Here is a 16,750-nt window from a genome sequence, read left to right on the forward strand (position 1 = left end):
AGGAGTCACACCAGGCTGAAGGCGTCCTCTTTTAGGTAGTTTAGAAATTTAGTATAGAAATTTATTCATGCATGTCACCACAGTGCCAAGAGTGTTACTTGCCCCAAAATGGAAAGAAGCAGAAGTCCCAGCAAAGGAAGAATGGATACAAAAACTTATGGACTGTGTAGAAATGGAGAAACTCACCGGAAGAATAAGAAATCAAGGTAACAAACATTTTATAAAAGAATGGAAATGCTTTACTGAATATTTACAGATAAATTGTAAACAGATAAAAAAACATTGGCAGGGTTATTGTAATAACCTGCAGTTTCATAAGAGTATATATTTAAAGATGATGAATAAATGAGTAAATTAGGTCAATTTACAGTTGCAGGTCATACATTTTCTATTACTGGGAAATGATCAGGAGCTCACCAAGTTAGCGGCTAAATATCTCTATTTGGTTTTTTGTTGTCGAAATACACTGCAGACCCCCTGATCTCCCTGGAGACCTAGAGATGTGACGATAGACTGCTCTGCCTCCTTTATTTTAGCAAATGCTTTGTGCCGCTGGGGAAGTGGTAATTCTGTATTGATTTGGTTTGGATGTTTGTATGTGATGCCAATAAAAGGTATTTATTAAAGAAATTAGGTTAAATTGGATATGCAGAAGATATTAAAAATAAATTTAAGGAACTGCAGAAAGAGGGGGAAGGAAGTCAAGTTTTGAAATGTCAAAATGATTGTAAAACTAGTGAAATGTATAAAATTAGTGAAATGTATAAACTTGAAATGTATAAATACAAATTTGAAATTATGAAAAAAAAATCATCCTCTTTTGTTCATTCCTGTGCTAGCTTCAGTTTGTTGGTTAGCTTGTCTGGTAGGGCTGTTTCCCACACAGTTTGGTACCAGTGGTCCATGTTCATTCCTGACAGGTCCTTCCAGTGTCAAGTTATGACACTCCTAGCTGCTGAGAGCAAGTGGCTTATGAGTTCTTTGTAATGTGAGTGTGTGTCGTTGTCTTGAAAATGTTCAATAGCCTTATCCCCCTCGAATTTGCCCAGTCCTCTTTTGAAGCCACCCCAGTAGATAGCCATCCCTGCTAGGATCCTGTGGCAGTGAGTTCCATACTTTAACTACCACATTTTTTGATCTATAGGATGCACCAGACCACAGGACACCTTGTTTGGGGGGGGTGGAGAACAAGAAAAAAAATTCTCCCCTCTCTGTGCAGCACCCCTTCAGCAAAGCGGCAGGAGAAACGGAGCCCCTTCCATTTCTCCTCACGCTTATCTGAAGGGGCGCTGAGCCTTAACTGAAGGGGCACCTACCCTTCAACGAAAGGAACCCAAAGCCTCCGCTGTGCTCCGAAGGCTTCAGTGAAGGCAACCCGAAGCCAAGGAGCCTGCATTCGCTCCATAAGATGCACACACATTTCCCCTTAATTTTTGGAGGGGAAAATGTGCGTCTTATAGAGCAAAAAATACGGTATACAGTGGTGCCCCGCAAGACGAATGCCTCGCAAGATGGAAAACCCGCTAGACGAAAGGGTTTTCCGTTTTGGAGGTGCTTCGCAGGACGAATTTCTCTATGGGCTTGCTTCGCAAGACGAAAGTGTCTTGTGATTCCTGGGGGGTTTTTTTCGCTCCCCACCCCCTTTTTCTAAGGCACTAAGCTGCTAATAGCCTTTTAGCAGCTAATCTACTAATCACTTAAGCCTTTAATAGCCGCTAATAGCCGCTAAACCGCTAATAGCACTAATCCACTAATCCGCTAATAGGGTTGCTTCACAAGACGAAAAAACCGCTAGACGAAGAGACTCACGGAACGGATTCTTTTCGTCTTGCGAGGCACCACTTTATAGTGGTACCTCTGGATGAGAACGGGATCCATTCCGGAGCCCTGTTTGCATCCTGAGTAGAACGCAACATGCGCCTGCGCGGATTGCATCTCGCCACTTCCATGCATGTGTGTGACGTCATTTTGAGCGTCTGAGCATGCGTGAAACCCAGAAGTAACGCACTCCGTTACTTCCGGGTCACCGCGGAGCGTAACCTGAAAACGCTCAACCTGAAGCATATTTAACCCGAGGCATGACTGTACTCTGCTTGAAGAAGTGCTTCCTTTAGCCTGCTTTGCATCTTCCAACATTTAGCGCCATTGGATTTCCTCAAGTTCTAGCGCCATGAGAGAGGGAGAAAGACTCTCCCCTATTCACTTTCTCCATGCCGTGCCCCGGAGAAACAGGATACCGGACTCGGCAGGCCTTTCGTCTGGCTGAGCAGGGCTCTTATCATCATCTGCTGTTACGGCTTGACAAAAATTAGCACAAGACGTATGGACGCACATTGGTGTGCAGACAGACGGAAAATCTGCTTCTTGTGCATTTGAAGGCGCTCTCGAAAGAAGCCGTTCCGTTTCGCCGCCACCCCGCTTTCCAATCTATATTCAAATGCGAGTGTTCTGAAATTGGGTCAGCTGTGAGACGAGAGAGGGGGGGGGGGGAGCAAATAGCCAGCTACCTGTCCAATCAGATATGCAAGGAACCAGGCAACTGACAATTAGCAAAGGGATTACAGGTTTAACCCATCTGCTGGAATCGCCGGCAGGTACGCAGAGAACGCTGTAGCGCCGGTCCAAGAAGAAAAAGCAGCACTAGGCCGATTGCTACACGGAGCCATCAGAAAATCAACCTTCCTCCCTCCTTCTTTTTGAGCTCTGGTTTCTACACTCGTTGCTGCAGCTCTTATAAGTCAACATGAACATGCCACAGACCCCCCAAGTGCCCCTATTTTCCAGGGACTGTCCTGAATTTACAGAAGCCGTTCAGTTTCTGATTTGATCCCAGAGTGTCCACTTTTCCTTTGTTGTTTAGTCGTCTTAGTCGTGTTTGACTTTCCGTGATCCCATGAATCAGAGCATGCCTTGGAAACTCTCACTTTCTTTTCAAAGCTTCTCCTTTTTTATGTCCATGGAGTTTTCTTGGCAAAATACCGGAGTGGTTTGCCAGTTCCTTCTCCAGGTGGATCATGGGACCCCTGAGCATTAGTTCCAGTCATGACCGACTCTGGGGTTGCGGCGCTCATCTCGCTTTATTGGCCGAGGGAACCGGCGTACAGGTTCCGGGTCATGGCGAACCAGAGCAGCGAAAGGAAACGCTGTTTACCTTCCCGCTGGAGCGGTACCTATTTATCTACTTGCACTTTGACGTGCTTTCGAACTGCTAGGTTGGCAGGAGCAGGGACAGAGCAATAGGCTCTCACCCTGTCGCGGGGATTCAAACTGCTGACCTTCTGATCGGCAAGTCCTAGGCTCTGTGGTTTAACCCACAGCGCCACCCGCGTCCCCCGCTGCTTTTCCTTAGGACATCCTTATTTTCTTCAGAGAAATGTTGGAGGGTATGGAGTTATGCAACCCCTGAGCCAAGGAGATAAATAACTATACAACCTTTAGAAGACATCTGAAGGCAGCCCTATATAGGGAAGCTTTTTAATGCTTAATGTTTATTATGTTTTTATATATTTTGGAAGCCACCCAGAGTGGCTGTGTCAACCTAGTCAGCTGGGCAGGGTATACATTTAAATGAATGAATGAATATAATAATACAGACGTACCTCAGAAGTCAAAACGAATCTGTTTTGGAAGTCTGTTCGACTTTCAAAAAGTTCGGAAACCAAGGCGTGGCTTCTGTTTGGTTTCTGATTGGGCTGGCGCACCAGAAACAATAGTGGAAGCCACATTGGACGTTCAGTTTCCAAAAAAAAGTTTGAAAACCGGAACACTCACTTCTGATTTTTGATTGTGCGGGAGCCGGAACGTTCGTCTCCCAAGACGTTCGGGAGCTGAGGTACGACTGTAATACAGTGGTACCTCAGGTTACATATGCTTCAGGTTACACACTCCGCTAACCCAGAAATGGTACCTCGGGTTAAGAACTTTGCTTCAGGATGAGAACAGAATTCGTGCTCTGGCAGCACGGCGGCAGCCGGAGGCCCCATTAGCTAAAGTGGTGCTTCAGGTTAAGAACAGTTTCAGGTTAAGAACGGACCTCTGGAATGAATTAAGTACTTAACCCGAGGTACCACTGTACAGGGGAACTGGTCACTTTCCCAAAATCTGCCCCTCTCAATGCCTCCGCCTTGTGCATGGGCGATTCTGTTCTGACTACAAAACTAATGGCACCGACATCCAAACACTGGAAATTTAGGGGATGGGTATACCGAACCTGAGACTCATCTTTCAACTCAACCTGCAACTTGGGACCCAACCGGAATGATGATTATTACTTTCCCATTGACTTTTGAAAGTACCCTTTAGAAAGGCTCCAAGTCTTAAGACACCACTTGCTTGGCCACATTTCTGCAGCTCAGCCTCCCCCCCCCCCCCCCGCCAACTATTTCTCCACTTAGTGACATGTTGTGCTGATTTATTGTTCCTTCCCACTAACCCCCCCCTCTCCCATTCTGGTGTAAACAACTATCCCTCAGAGATCGGACATGAAAAGAGAGCCTGGCAGCTTCCTTCCCACTTAGAAATGAGTGCAGGAATCGATTTTCAATAAGTCTTGAAAGGTTAATAATTCTGGCGATAAATGAAACTCTTCCAATGGACAAACAATGCAGCTGGCAACAGGCGGCTAAAGCAGATATTATTGCCACTTCCAGAAACCAACCAAGCTGCTGAGTGTTCCTCTGCAGGAAGTGGACTTTTAGCCAAACTTGCATGACACGGTTATTTCCTGCCTTGATAACCAAAATTGCCTGGGCAGCCTCTGCCTCTGTGCGGCTGCCATGCCAACTTCTATACGAAGTTCCGAATTCAAGTGTTGTCATACAGAACAGATATAATGGGCTGTATCCAATGTTTCCCATCTTCCGCTAGGGTCTTTAAGCTCCCAAATTCTAGTTCAGCACTCTAGCCACTATCAGACCCTGGTTAACATCATGCCCTCCAACATTTCTCCAACGAAAATGCGGAAGTTATACAGTGGTACCTCTGGTTACGTACTTAATTCGTTCCGGAGGTCGGTTCTTAACCTGAAACTGTTCTTAACCTGAAGCACCACTTTAGCTAATGGGGCCTCCTTTCAGTTCTCATCCTGAAGCTAAGTTCTTAACCCGAGGTACTATTTCTGGGTTTGCGGAGTCTGTAACCTGAAGCGTCTGTAACCTGAAGCGTATGTAACCCAAGGTACCACTGTACTGGGTACCAGGCCAAGGGGGTTGCCCCAGCTTTGCCATAGTGCATGCACAGAATAGAAGGTGAGGGGCAGCGGATGCTGAATGTTGGCCTTGCCCAGGGCACCGCCAAAGACCGAAATCCGTCCCTGCTAAGGGAGGGATGTCCCTCAGCAGCCAGCGAGTTTGGATTTGATATCCCACTTTATCACTACCTAAAGGAGTCTCAAAGCGGCTAACATTCTCCTTTCCCTTCCTCCCCCACAACAAACACTCTGTGAGGTGAGTGGGGCTGAGAGACTTCAAAGAAGTGTGACTAGCCCAAGGTCACCCAGCAGCTGCATGTGGAGGAGCGGGGAAGCGAACCCGGTTCACCAGATTACGAGTCTATCGCTCATACACCACACTGGCTCTCATAATAACGGGTGGTTACATTACATTATGGCCTGCGAGCACCCCAGTTGGAGAACAGACTTTACTGAAGGTGTCATGGGCTTTGAAAACGCTCAAACTCAGAATGAAAGGGAGAAACGTGCTAAGAGGAAGGCATGCTTGGCAAACCCTCACTGTGATCAACTCCTCAACTCCTGCCCGGAAAGTTATGTCCTCACTGTAGAAGGACGTGTGGATCCAGACTTGGCCTCCCAGACTCACTGTTAAGACCCTGTTCATGGAAGACAATCTTACTCGGCTATGAGTGATTGAAGAAGAAGAAGAAGAAGAAGAAGAAGACATTATAGAATGCCTGTTGGGAAAAGCATCATGGAAAACTGGGATTGGGAAACACTGAAAACATTGGCTGCTTCCGTTTCAAGAGAATGGGGTGCAAATTCTATTACATACAATGGAATTTCAAGGAAAGCACAACTTGCCCCTCTGAAAGGAGGAGTGCTCCAGATCATTTGCCCGTGTTAGGTGCACAGAAAACAGTAGATCTCCACTGACTGTTGCAACGTATTCCTAATCATTTTTGTATTTTTTAAAGATTACTGCACAATAATCTTAGGAGGTTTTATCATCCTACAAGAGGCATGGCTGTAACTATCATAAAGGGACCCTGCACTGAATATTTGAATGTGCTATCAAAGAGAAGTCTCATCGTGATCAGTCGCAAAAGCTGCCGCAGGCTTCCGTTTCTCATTGGGAGCCCTAAGCCATCCATCGCATGTAGGGACAACAAATGAGTCACTTTACTCTGAGAAATTTAGAAGCTGAGAGCAAGTGTGGGCTAGCATTTAGTCAATAAGACTAAGGGTTCAAGGTTCCACTCAGCCTGCTAGGTGATTTGGGGGGAAGTTGTGGCTTAAGGGACACGGGTGGCGCTGTGGATAAAACCTCAGCGCCTAGGACTTGCCGATCATCAGGTCGGCGGTTCAAATCCCCGCGGCGGGGTGCACTCCCGTTGCTCGGTCCCAGCGCCTGCCAACCTAGCAGTTCGAAAGCAACCCCGGGTGCAAGTAGATAAATAGGGACCGCTTACTAGCGGGAAGGTAAACGGCATTTCCGTGTACTGCGCCGGCTCACCAGATGCAGCTTGTCACGCTGGCCACGTGACCCGGAAGTGTCTTCGGACAGCGCTGGCCCCCGGCCTCTTAAGCGAGATGAGCGCACAACCCCAGAGTCGGACACGACTGGCCCGTACGGGCAGGGGTACCTTTACCTTTACCTTTGTGGCTTCTCAGCCTAACCTATTCCCCTAAGGTTTGGCTGGCCTTTACTAAGGGCTGAGTATTTAGTGTGACAGGTCCTGTCCGGTGGAACTCCCTGCCAGCAGAAGTTTGGGAGGAATCATCCCTGCTTTATTTTAGCTGTCCCCTAAGAGCTCTGTTGGGACACAGGTGGCACTGTGGGTTAAACCACAGACCCTAGGACTTGCCGATCAGAAGGTCGGCGGTTCGAATCCCTGAGACGGGGTGAGCTCCCGTTGCTCGGTCCCAGCTCCTGCCAAACTAGCAGTTCAAAAGCACGTCAAAGTGCAAGTAGATAAATAGGTACCGCTCTGGCAGGAAGGTAAACGGCGTTTCCATGCGCTGCTCTGGTTCGCCAGAAGCGGCTTAGTCATGCTGGCCACATGACCCGGAAGCTGTATGCAGGCTCCCTCGGCCAATAAAGCGAGATGAGCGCTGCAACCCCAGAGTCGGCCACAACTGGACCTAATGGTCAGGGGTCCCTTTACCTTTACCTTTAAGAGCTCTGTTACTCAGAAAGGAGTTTGCAATGTGAATTTCTTTATTGATTGATGCTTTATTTATCTTACTGCGATTTTGCACGTTGCCAACTGCCTTGCTGTATTTCTATGAAATTGCAGTCTACAAATATTTCAATAAATGCATAAACGAATAACTTTTCCCAAAGGCTGTTGTATTTCCGATCTTCCTCTCTTTCCATGTCACCCCCGCCCCCCACCCGCAAGGAACTAAGCTGAAGGCAGGTAGCTCTAACTACTGGATCACACCAATTCAAAAGCTCAGAGAAGCATTCTGAACTGGAATGTAGAGGCAAATGGCATATCCTGAAAAGGAGCAAAGCTGCCACTGGCAGAAGAGGAAGGGGAGGCTGCAATGGAGTAAGACACCTGAAGTGTATCGACAGTCATATTTCTTCCAATGGTTTCTAGTGTCATCAAACCTACTGCCTTTAACTGAATGCCAAATCTGGTTTTAAGGAAGAAAAGCTCAGGAGCAAAACAGAAACAAAACAAAGGCCAGCCCACAATCAAAGGCTAATTACCGTGGGGGTTCATCATTAAACAGAAAGCATTATTTATTGTCAAAAGCTCCTGGGAAATGAAAGGCGAAGGCTAATTTATTTGTGCAAAAATGGCTTTGAATATTTTTTTCTTTTTTTAAGCCAACGAAAAACGCTGCCTTATAGAGGAGGCCTGGCACGTGCCTCTTTATGCTTCTACAAGCTGCAGTCAAATTAAATTGCTTGTCAAAAGTTCCTCGGTCGTATTTAAATATGGGGAAAAAAACACCAGAAGAAATGCAAAGTGGGGAGGGTGGAGGGGAACTCTCGTGAGCAAGTTGCCAAAGAATAATGGGCCAGAAAGAGATGCCTATGATTCTTAAAAGATGCAATTGCATAGGTACTAGGAGACTCAAGTTGTTTAATTGCCACGTAATTCTGAAGAGTTGCCATTTCTTACAAGGATGCAGTATCAGCCGGGGACCTCACTTGATGAGACCAAACACCCATCTAATCCAACAACCTGTTCTCAGAGAGGCCAACAAGATACTTCTGGGAAACCCACAAGCAGGGCCTTTGCTGCAGTGGCTCCCCATCATCTGCTGCCCAGAAGCACAGTGCCTCTGATGCTGGCAGCTGTACAGTGTACTGGGAGCCCTGCATATATACTATTCCTCCAGGATAGCCAACCATTCAGCAGATGCCAGCATGCTAGAACTGCTCTCCTGCTCTGGGTTCAATGTCTGATTTAGGACAGTGTAGGCGGTTCCCTAGCACAGGGCGATGAGACAGAAGGTGCAAAATTATAATGATAAAAGCTATATTTATATGGGCACCTCCTAAGAGCATCCATAAAACGGCAACTTACCAAAAGGCGATCTTGTGAAAATCATTTGCCCTTAAATCTGCAGGAAATTGATACTGATACACTGGAAGGACAAAAACGTGGCCCCCTTTGATAGATGGATGGACGACATGACAACTCTAGCAACCCATGAACGGACTGTTTACAGGCGAAGATTATGGATGGACGAATTTAATTATATTTGAGACGTATTTATCGAAGCCATAGTGACCCACAAACCAATGTATACTTGAGAGAAATAGTAAGTTTATCTACTTGCATATATACTACAGCCACACCTCATGTTACGTTGATACGTTTTTTCAGCTTGCGTGCTGCGGCGACCCGGAAGTACCGGAAAGGATTACTTCGGGGTTTCACCACTTGCGCATGTGCAGACACGCAAAATGATGTCATGCGCATGCGCAGAAGCGGCGAATCGCGACCTGTGCATACACAGACGTGCCACTGCAGGTTGCGTTCTATTCATGTTGCGAACGGGCCTCCAGAACAGATCCCGTTTGCAACCAGAGGTACCACTGTACATAGTTTTGCAATCTTAATAATATTTTAGGGTTGTTCTGTTTTCCTTGCTTTTTAAAATGTTTTATATCCCCCCTTTTTCTTTTTCTTCTTTCCTTTAATTCACTGTAATACACACACATACAAATACATATGTAACAGTGAATTCAAGTAAAAATGAATAAATAGTAAATATATGAGAAATATTTTGGGAGGGCAGTGCTAAAGTTTACCCTTGCTCAGGGCTCCGTATTACTAAAGTCTGCCCCGGTAGGTACCTGTTTTCACAACCTGTAAGAGCAGACAGGTAGGGAAAAGCAAATATGCAACCCAATCCCTTTACCTCGTCTTGTGAGGTCTTCCTCTCTCAGGCATCCCGGCCGATGTCCGACGGTTCACGGTCGAATACTCCGGATCCAATTCGTACCCCTCGTCGTCAACCCCGAGGCTGCGGTTATCATCCTCGAGCCCGTATGGCTCCGGCTGGAATCGTTCTGGCTGGGAGCGGTTCAGGTCTGCGTTGCTCCCCGTCGGGACCTGGGGCTGGGGTAGTGGGCCATAGTTATCCCTTCTGCTTGGCAACGTGAAGCTACCGTCCTCCGGCCGGTAACTGTTCCCGGGGACGTAGCCGTAGCGCGGGCGGTAATTGACGCCCCGGGACAAGCTACCGTAGTTGTCGGGCAGCTCCCCGTAACCGTCGTGACCCATGAACGGGCGGTACTGGCTGTCGTGACCATCGGGATAGGAGTCGTAGCTGTTGTAAGAGCGGGTCAAGGTGGAAGAAGCTTGCGGCGTGATGTACCGCTCCCCGTTCTTCATGTGTCTCCTGTCTATGGAGTCAGTGTAGCTGCCCATGGGAGATGACCCGTCCATTACGGGGAGCCCATCAGGCCCAACGGGGACCTGCCGGACAGTTCTGGTTGTGACCGTTTTGACCATTTTCGTCACCTGAGAAACAGAGAGGAAAGATAGAGCCATGAACGTTTTCCTGAACACCATCGATTGGGCCCACTTTTGAAATCATTTTCACAGTGCGCCAGATGACACAAAGAAGAAGAGCTTGGATTTGATATCCCGCTTTATCACTACCCAAAGGAGTCTCAAAGCGGCTAACATTCTCCTTTCCCTTCCTCCCCCACAACAAACACTCTGTGAGGTGAGTGGGGCTGAGAGACTACAAAGAAGTGTGACTACTCCAAGGTCACCCAGCAGCTGCATGTGGAGGAGCGGAGACGCGAACCCAGTTCACCAGATTACGAGTCTACCGCACTTAACCACTACGCCACACTGACAAAGCACATCCACCTGGCAGCTGCAGGTAACCCTCCACCTTAGTGGAGGGGCCATAGCTCAGAGGAAGATGTAGCTCAGTCGGTAGAGCATGAGGTTGCACCTCTGTCTCGAGGTTGTGGGTTTGAGCCCCACATTGGGGGAAAGATTCCTGCGATGAATGGGGTTAGACTACAGAACCCACATGGTTCCTTCCAACTCTACAGTTTTATGATTCTGTGTAGATGATCCTCAGCTAGATGGTCTGACTCTGTATAAGACAGCTTCCTACATCCCCATCAAAAACCAGTTTGTCCAGTTCACAGTTTGATTTAAATTCATCCAAATTATCTTCAGCAATTCCCCACCCAGCATCCAGAATGTTACAAGCTGCTGTGCCTGTATAAAATATAAGGTAAATGGACCCCTGACCATTAGGTCCAGTCGTGGCTGACTCTGGGGTTGCGGCGCTCATCTTGCTTTATTGGACGAGGGAGCCGGCGTACAGCTTCCGGGTCATGTGGCCAGCATGACTAAGCCACTTCTGGCGAACTGGAGCAGCGCACGGAAACGCCGTTTACCTTCCTGCCAGAGCCGTACCTATTTATCTACTTGCACTTTGAACTGCTAGGTTGGCAGGAGCAGGGACCGAGCAACAAGAGCTCACCTCATTGCGGGGATCCGAACCGCCGACCTTCTGATCGGCAAGTCCTAGGCTCTGTGGTTTAACCCACAGCGCCACCCACGTCCCTGTATAAAATATGCTTAAGTATAAAAAGTACTTAAGAAGACTAAGAAAACACCAACACATTGTTACTGGAATGTGAATTCTTGATTTCCCCCAGAAAACTATGATTCTTAAGCTTAAACACCCAGAGAGTCTAAATAATAAATGAAAAGAAACACACACCACATGTAAGGGAATGAACTTGTAGACCAGGCTTCCTCAGACTTGGCCCTCCAAATGTTTTAGGACTGCAATTCCTACCCATCCCTGACCACTGGTCCTGCTAGCTAGAGATCATGGGAGTTGTAGGCCAAAAACATCTGGAGGGCCAAGGTTGAGGAAGCCTGTTGTAGACGAACTCGAAATCATTCAAAGTTCGCCCCAAAATGAATTAAATTCATGCAAAGTTCACCTGGCTGTTATGGGAATTACTTTCAGGGGTAGGTCAAATGGTTTAGAATGAATTCTGTGGTCTTCATTGAACTAGTTCGTTTCAAGTGAATGAAACCCCCTGAGCTTCATCATTTTGCTCCATTCACAGGCCCTCTAGCTCCTCCCATTTAGAACACTCACATTCTTTCTTTTCCTCTGGAGTAAGGAGTCAGCTGTATATCATCTAGACTGGTGACAGCACCTCTCCTTTCTGAACTGTATTTAAACCAGGCTCCTTTGGGTGCAGGATGGCCAGAATCCTAACTCTTACTTTGCATTTAAACCTAGATTGTTGTGGTTTTTGTCTGTAATGTTGAATTTATTCTGCATTTGTTAATTTGTTGAATTTGCTGACACGCTCTGAAAATTGCTATATTTGTATTCTGATGTTTTGAATGTTTGCTCTAAGCAACATCTAAGTAAACCGTAGCAAAGCCATCAACAAAACTCCCCCCACTTTTTAAGATCACCGGAGCACCTAAAAGCAAAGGCCACCAGGAATCACATAATGTAACATTTTCCTGTGGACATCTATTACTCACCCAATGCCCCCTTAAGGCTCAACCATTTCATGGTGGTATAATATAGCAGGGCAGAGAGGAACGGACTTTAATATTGGTGCAGATAATTTGCTTCCAGGGCACGCCACGGCCGCATCCTATTTACTGCCAAAAGCAATTTCTGTAGTCGCCGTGAGTCAAATTTGTTGATTTCATGCACCGGAGTTCAAGACCCATCTCTTTTATTTATTTTTAAACAGGCCTGTTAGCAAATTTATCAAGGATGGCAACGGTGGTTCACAGCAGAATATTCAGTACAGTCCACGCACACCAATGACATGGGCAGTCACCTAATAAAGATGGCAGGCAATCGTTCTGTCTCTGTGTCGGGGTTGGAGACCTTTGCTCAAACAGAGACTAACATGCATGCATAAACAACAGCCAGGTGCAGAGATACAGGCAGAGTATCTGCCTTGCATGAACATACCCTCGAACATTTCTCCGATGGAAATGGGGACGTCCCATTCCATAACGATAACTTTACTGTTTATACCCCACACATCTGACTGGGTTGCCCCAGCCACTCTGGGCAGCTTCCAACAGATATAAAAACATAATAAAACATTAAAAAAAAAATTAAAAAAAACTTGCCTGTACAGTGCTACCTCGGGTTAAGAACTTAATTTGTTCCGGAGGTCCGTTCTTAACCTGAAACTGTTCTTAACCTGAAGCACAACTTTATCTAATGGGGCCTCCCGCTGCCCCGCACCGCCAGAGCACGATTTCTGTTCTCATCCTGAAGCAAAGTTATTAACCCGAGATAATATTTCTGGGTTAGCAGAGTCTGTAACCTGAAGCATCTGTAACCTGAAGCATCTGTAACCTGAAACGTATGTAACCCGAGGTACCACTGTATAGGATTGCCTTCAGGCGGCTCGGGGGTCAGATAACTCCATACCCTCCAACATTTCTCCAATGAAAACAGGGGAATCCTAAGGAAAAGTGGGGCATCCCAGGATCAGAAACAGAGACAAGAACGTCCCTGGAAAATAGGGACACCTGGAAGGTCTGCATGCAGAAGGTCCCAGGTTCAGTCACCGGCATCTCCAGGTATAGCTGAGAATGTCCCCTTCCAGGAACCCTGTAGAGCCTCTGCCAGTCCTTGCAGACCAGGCATAGGCAAACTCGGCCCTCCAGACGCTTTGGGACTACAATTCCCATCATGCCTGACCACTTGTCCTGTTAGCTAGGGATCATGGGAGTTGTAGTCCCAAAACATCTGGAGGGCCGAGTTTGCCTATGCCTGTTGTAGACAATACAGTGGTACCTCGGGTTAAGAACTTAATTTGTTCTGGAGGTCTGTTCTTAACCTGAAACTGTTCTTAACCTGAAGTACCACTTTAGCTAATGGGGCCTCCCGCTGCTGTGGTGCTGCGATTTCTGTTCTCATCCTGAAGCAAAGTTCTTAACCTGAGGTACTATTTCTGGGTTAGTGGAGTCTGTAACCTGAAGCGTCTGTAACCTGAAGTGTCTGTAACCCGAGGTACCACTGTACTGAGCTAGATCTAATGGTCTGACTTGGTAAACAGCAGCTCCCTGTGTCTATACGAACATAACAGACTCTGCTGCATATGGACAAAGGTCTATCCAGGTTCCAGTTTTCCACAGTCACCCACCAGATAGAGGCCACTTGGAAACCCACAAACAGAAAATGAAAGCAACAGCCTAGCCCAGGACCCCTGGACGGTTAAGGCCAGTTAAAGGCAACTATGGGGTTGTGGCGCTCATCTTACTTTCAGGCCGAGGGAGCAGGCGTTTGTCCACAGACAGCTTTCTGGGTCATGTGGCCAGTAGGACTAAACCGCTTCTGGAGCAATGGGACACCGTGACAGAAAACAGAGCACACGGAAATGCTGTTTACCTTCCTGCCACAGAGGTACCTATTTATCTACTTGTGCTGGCATGCTTTGGAACTGCTAGGTTGGCAGGAGCTGGGACAGAGAAATGGGAGCTCACTCCATTGCGGGGAAACGAACCGCCAACCTTCTGATCGGCAAGCCCAAGAGGCTCAGTGGTTTAGACCACAGCGCCACCCGCATCCCTCCAATGCAGGCTACAGTCATACCTCAGGATGAATACGCTTCAGCTTAAATATTTTCAGGTTGCGCTCCGCCAACCTTCCAGGGATTCGAACCACCGAATTTCTGATCGACAAGCCCAAGAGGCTTGGCGGTTTAGACCACAGCGCCACCCGCAAACTACCTCTGGAACTGGAGGCACCATATAACCATCAGAACAGGTGGCCATTGAGAGAGTTACCCTCCAAAGGATAAACTTAAAGGTGCACGGGAAGCTTTTCTTACTGGAACGAAGAGCAACTGGAGAAGGAGAAAACTGGAGGGAGAAAGATTCTCCCCCACCTAAAGAAACAACAATGTAAGAACACAGCAAATTCAGGCCACTGTTCCACCTAATTCTGCCTTCTTGACACTGACTGGCAGCAGTTATCCAGGTTTTTAGACTGGGTTTTCTCCCAGCCTGCCTGGAGATGCTGCAAACCTGGGACTTTTGCATGTGAGGTAGATACTCTGCCACTGAGCTGCGACCCTTTTGTAGGTGGCAGCCATCTGCAATGTCACATTCTCTGGGCTGGTGTTCAAAGCAATGGGAGAGCCAATCCCAGATCTCCAGGGCCTTGTCCATATTGGTTATCAGATGATGGAGAGCAGTGTTACGTCACTTCCTTGCATCACTAATATAATGCAACTTTTGCAAGCAAATTCCTCTAATGCAATGCATGTTATTTTCAGTAATTAAAGGTAATAATGGCATGCATTTCATGCACAATTCACCCTAATATGCTCTTTTCTCGCTGCAAGAAGCCAAGTTACAGGGAACAAGGCAAAGGGCCTTCTCGGTAGTGGCACCTGCCCTGTGGAACGCCGTCCCGCCAGATGTCAAAGCGAGAAACAACTACCAGACTTTTAGAAGACATATGAAGGCAGCCCTGTTTAGGGAAGCTTTTAATGTTTAATAGATTATTGTATTTTAATATTCTGTTGGAAGCCGCCCAGAGTGGCTGGGGAAACCCAGCCAGATGGGCGGGGTATAAATATATTATTATTATTATTATTATTATTATTATTATTATTATTATTATTATTATTATTATTTTCTTTCGGCACATGTTACCAGACTGGAGAATCGCATTACAAAATTCAGAGCAGTGCGAATTTCAAAGGATGGCTGCGTCTCTGTTCATGTATTGTTTCGGGAACCCTTCATTGTGAACTGAGCCAACTTTCTCCCCTAGCCCTAGTTATGACTCAATTGAGACTAGAAGTTTGGAGACAAGCAGCAGCAGACATAATTATAACAGCTGATCTATCCCAAGGGCAATCTTTTGTGTCTCCTGCCTTCATGTCTCCAGTAGAGATTGGCTTAGAACATAAGAGAAGCCCTGCTAGATGAGGCCAATGGCCCATCTAGTCTAGCATCCTGATCCTAGGATGCCTGGCCATACCTATGAGAAGCTGCAAGTAGGGTCTAAGAGCAACAGGAAGTCTCCCCATTTGGTATCCCTAAGTAAAGCTAAAGGGACCCCTGACCATTAGGTCCAGTCGTGACCGACTCTGGGGTTGCAGCGCTCATCTCGCTTTATTGGCTGAGGGAGCCGGCGTACAGCTTCTGGGTCATGTGACCAGCATGACTAAGCCGCTTCTGGCGAACCAGAGTGGCGCACAGAAACGCCGTTTAACTTCCCGCTGGAGCGGTACCTATTTATCTACTTGCACTTTGAGGTGCTTTTGAACTGCTAGGTTAGCAGGAGCAGGGACCGAGCAACGGGAGCTCACCCCGTCGTGGGGATTCGAACCGCCGACCTTCTGATCAGCAAGTCCTAGGCTCTGTGGTTTAACCCACAGTGCCACCCGCGTCCCTTTTGGTATCCCTAGAAAGTGGTATCTCCTGCAACAGTGGCCACAGAGCATAACTGTAATGTACTGAGTTGATCCAAAATGCAGCAGTCTGATTGGTCCTACAACAATAGGATTCAGAATGAGGCAGTCTGATTGGCCCTAGAGCAATAGGATACAGAATGTAGCAGTCTGATTGGTCCACAGGAGCCACCCTTGTGGTCTCTTCCAACTCTATAATTCTATGATTCTATGAATCCAGCTCCAGGTGGAAGTGAATCCGCAACCTGATTGGCCTACAGGAGAATCCCGGAATTAGCCAATCACATGGGGCCCATTGTGTATATAATGTATATAAAGCAGACAATTCGGAGAAACTTCCATTCCTTACCACTATGAGCTGAATAAAGAGCGTGAAATCCACACTCGACTCTGAGTGTATTTCAATAACCATCATGGCTAGTAGCCATGGATGACCTAATCCTTCACAATTTCATCCAAGTTGGTGGACACCAGTACTTCTCGTGGGAGCAAATTCCATAGTTCAAATATGTGCTGTGTGAAGAAGCAATTTCTCTCGCCTGTCCCGAAGTGTCCAACATTCAGTTTCCTTGGCTTGAGTCTCAAAGTAGCTTTTTTTTTTACTCCTCGACTACAAAACGTTTCATTGTCCCACCAAGGGTGGGAGTAGA

At 47.0% G+C, this 16,750-nt stretch overlaps 1 protein-coding gene across 41 annotated transcripts in view; it reads right to left on the reverse strand.

Moving 5' to 3' along the window:
* Positions 1-16,750, reverse strand: part of ARVCF (ARVCF delta catenin family member) — a 595,583-nt gene that overhangs the window by 155,487 nt on the left and 423,346 nt on the right. For all 41 annotated transcript variants that reach the window (XM_083418215.1, XM_083418211.1, XM_083418185.1 and 38 more), the window contains one exon: positions 9,560-10,164. In XM_083418215.1, coding sequence (XP_083274341.1) covers positions 9,560-10,164 — 605 coding nt within the window. The remainder of the gene's footprint in view (positions 1-9,559; positions 10,165-16,750) is intronic.

Source organism: Podarcis tiliguerta (genome assembly GCF_965153285.1).
Source record: "Podarcis tiliguerta genome assembly, chromosome: 16".
NCBI lineage: Eukaryota > Metazoa > Chordata > Lepidosauria > Squamata > Lacertidae > Podarcis > Podarcis tiliguerta.